The 2,348-nt window shown below is 43.3% G+C and overlaps 1 protein-coding gene across 1 annotated transcript; it reads left to right on the plus strand.

The window, feature by feature from the left end:
- Positions 1-368: 368 nt before the first annotated feature.
- On the plus strand, positions 369-1,418 carry SARC_14456 (hypothetical protein; the record flags this gene model as incomplete). Its single annotated transcript, XM_014291409.1, has 1 exon — positions 369-1,418. The coding sequence occupies one exon, from the start codon at positions 369-371 to the stop codon at positions 1,014-1,016; it is 648 nt and encodes a 215-aa protein (XP_014146884.1). The 3' UTR covers positions 1,017-1,418.
- Between the last annotated feature and the right edge of the window lie 930 nt (positions 1,419-2,348).

Consider the following 2,348-nt stretch of genomic DNA (forward strand, 5'->3'; position numbering starts at 1 on the left):
TATATATCGTTGTATAGTCATTCATCATCGAAGGTACAGTGATAATATGCATAGATGCTGTGGTACGGTTGAAAATGTTGAAAATGTGTTGTGTGAAGAATCAAGGGTATCGCATAATTACGGTACTTGTGAGCCATGTGTTCAGATTTGGTGCATTGAGGTGTGCGCGAGAGTCAAGATGTTCTCGGTCCTTTGATTGCCTTTCCGTATCACTAAGTAAATGTATCCCTACTAATCACATTATGTTGAAATGATATATCAAGCCCACATGAATATACAATGAATATACAAGTATCACATCTGTATCCATATTAGATTCCTTACCTGTCAATGCCAATTGTGTTTTGTTAGAATTTTTGTGGCGAATGATGAAATTAAATCATACTTATTCTCAGCTAAATTTCATCACAGAACCACCTTCGTACCTGGTAGCTACCACATCCTCTGGCGCTCTTAAGCTCCATGCCGGTATTATAAAGGACGTTGGGACGTCCATACCTGTCGGCAGTAATGGACAATTAATCAGTAGCGCCACCAAGGGCTGTGTGGCACCTCCCGACCCGTTCTTCACCGAGATGGAGCGCAAGATACAGAGTGTACAGGACAGTTCACCAGAAATCATCACGGCACAGGTTGTTGTTAGCAAGCCCAAGACTCCGGGTCAGATACAGTCCACACACGGTACGGTACCAGCCGGGGCGAATACTATATATATGGACCTGGACGATAGTTCCGATTCATCTCAGAGTACCGAACATATCGAGGCCTCGCGTGCACAGAGCAATGGCGTCAAATTGATTTCAGGACCAGCTAGTACCTGTAGCTCGACAGAGGTCGACACTAGTGCTCATGAGTCGTCTGGGGATAGTGTTACTGGGTGTACGGATGCGCATACGCATATGGATGGGAGTGGCGCACAAAGGGACACACAAAGGACACCTTCGGACTATGTGCTGACTAGTGGTTCTGTGGACTCCGAAGCGGCGCATGATGATTCTGTATGTGTTGACTGTTAAAAATGTAGGTTGTGGATTGGAGGCCATACACAGGAATCTGCCTTAAATCTGATATATGATGAGGTAAACACATGGCTATAATGGTACGTAGTAAAGTCTCAGGCTGATTTCGCGGATGTACTGCCAACGTCACCGCAGAAAGTCGGCCGAGGATTTGCATGGGATGCAAACCTGGCAAGAATATCCCAATAGCATTTTGGGTTGTTTGTAATATTCTGATACTAAACTTGTTTCGCATCTGAGACCCTTGTTCCAGAGACCTGGCCAGTAACCACACATGTCTATACTGCATGATGGTTGTGCTCGTGGCCCTTAAGGCTAGTCAGACACTTGTATTTATGTTCTGCAATAACCGAATTTCTTACTACGGCCTTTCTCCGTGCGAGAGAGCATGTGGTTTGTAAGTGCACAGACAGCCTAAAAGCGCCATTGCACCCAGGCATTTCACATGTAAAAGAGCGTTCCCCGTATGTATGCGGATGTATCCTTTCAGATTCGTTCCATTGGTAAATGCTGCATGATACCCTGGACCACACAGGGTAGAAATACTCTTTAGTATGTATCCGTATATGTCTTTGTATGGCTTATAGCGCAGTGAAAGCGATCTCACAGCCTGGAAAAGTATAAAGGTACGAACTATGTCCGTATAGATTTATCATGGTGTCTCAAATGATATTGGAAGGCAAAGCTGGCGTTGCACCCGGGCTATGTGCATTGAAAGGCTTCTTCTGTTCACTCGCCGGGCTTGCGATTCTGCGATGTACTGTCGGCCGAGGCATTCTAGAGATGGCTCTGTTCCAAATATTAACTTTAACTTGCAATTCATTAATTGTGAGCCTCGTATTAAGATAGACCTCAATCGGTTATATAATACATGTTTCATAACCATATACACTGTAATTTATTACACCTAGAAAAAGCAATAGGACGATGGTGGGTATGAATCATTTTTGCGTCAAAATTCTAATAAACGTTTATGCTATGACAGTACCATCGGGATTTTAACTGGGTGTATTGAATTTTCAATCGAATGTTTGCTTTAGAAGGCTATGTGTTATAGTACTTGTAAAGTTGTGAGTTATGAGTTAGGTGAGTTGTGTGTGTACTTCTTGTGAGAGTTCTCGTACACACAAGTTTATTGATTTGAGATTTCTTAAGGCTGCGACCACTAAGGCTGACTTTTGGATTGGCGACCACTATCTGTGACGCTTAAGTCTGACTACTTATCGGTGCCACTTAAAATTGCGACCATTAAGTCTGACACATAGAATTGCATTCAATAAGTCTGATGCTTAAATTTGCCATCACTTCAGACAGAGGCCTATGCTTGCC

Source organism: Sphaeroforma arctica (genome assembly GCF_001186125.1).
Source record: "Sphaeroforma arctica JP610 unplaced genomic scaffold supercont1.4653, whole genome shotgun sequence".
Classification (NCBI taxonomy): Eukaryota; class Ichthyosporea; order Ichthyophonida; genus Sphaeroforma; species Sphaeroforma arctica.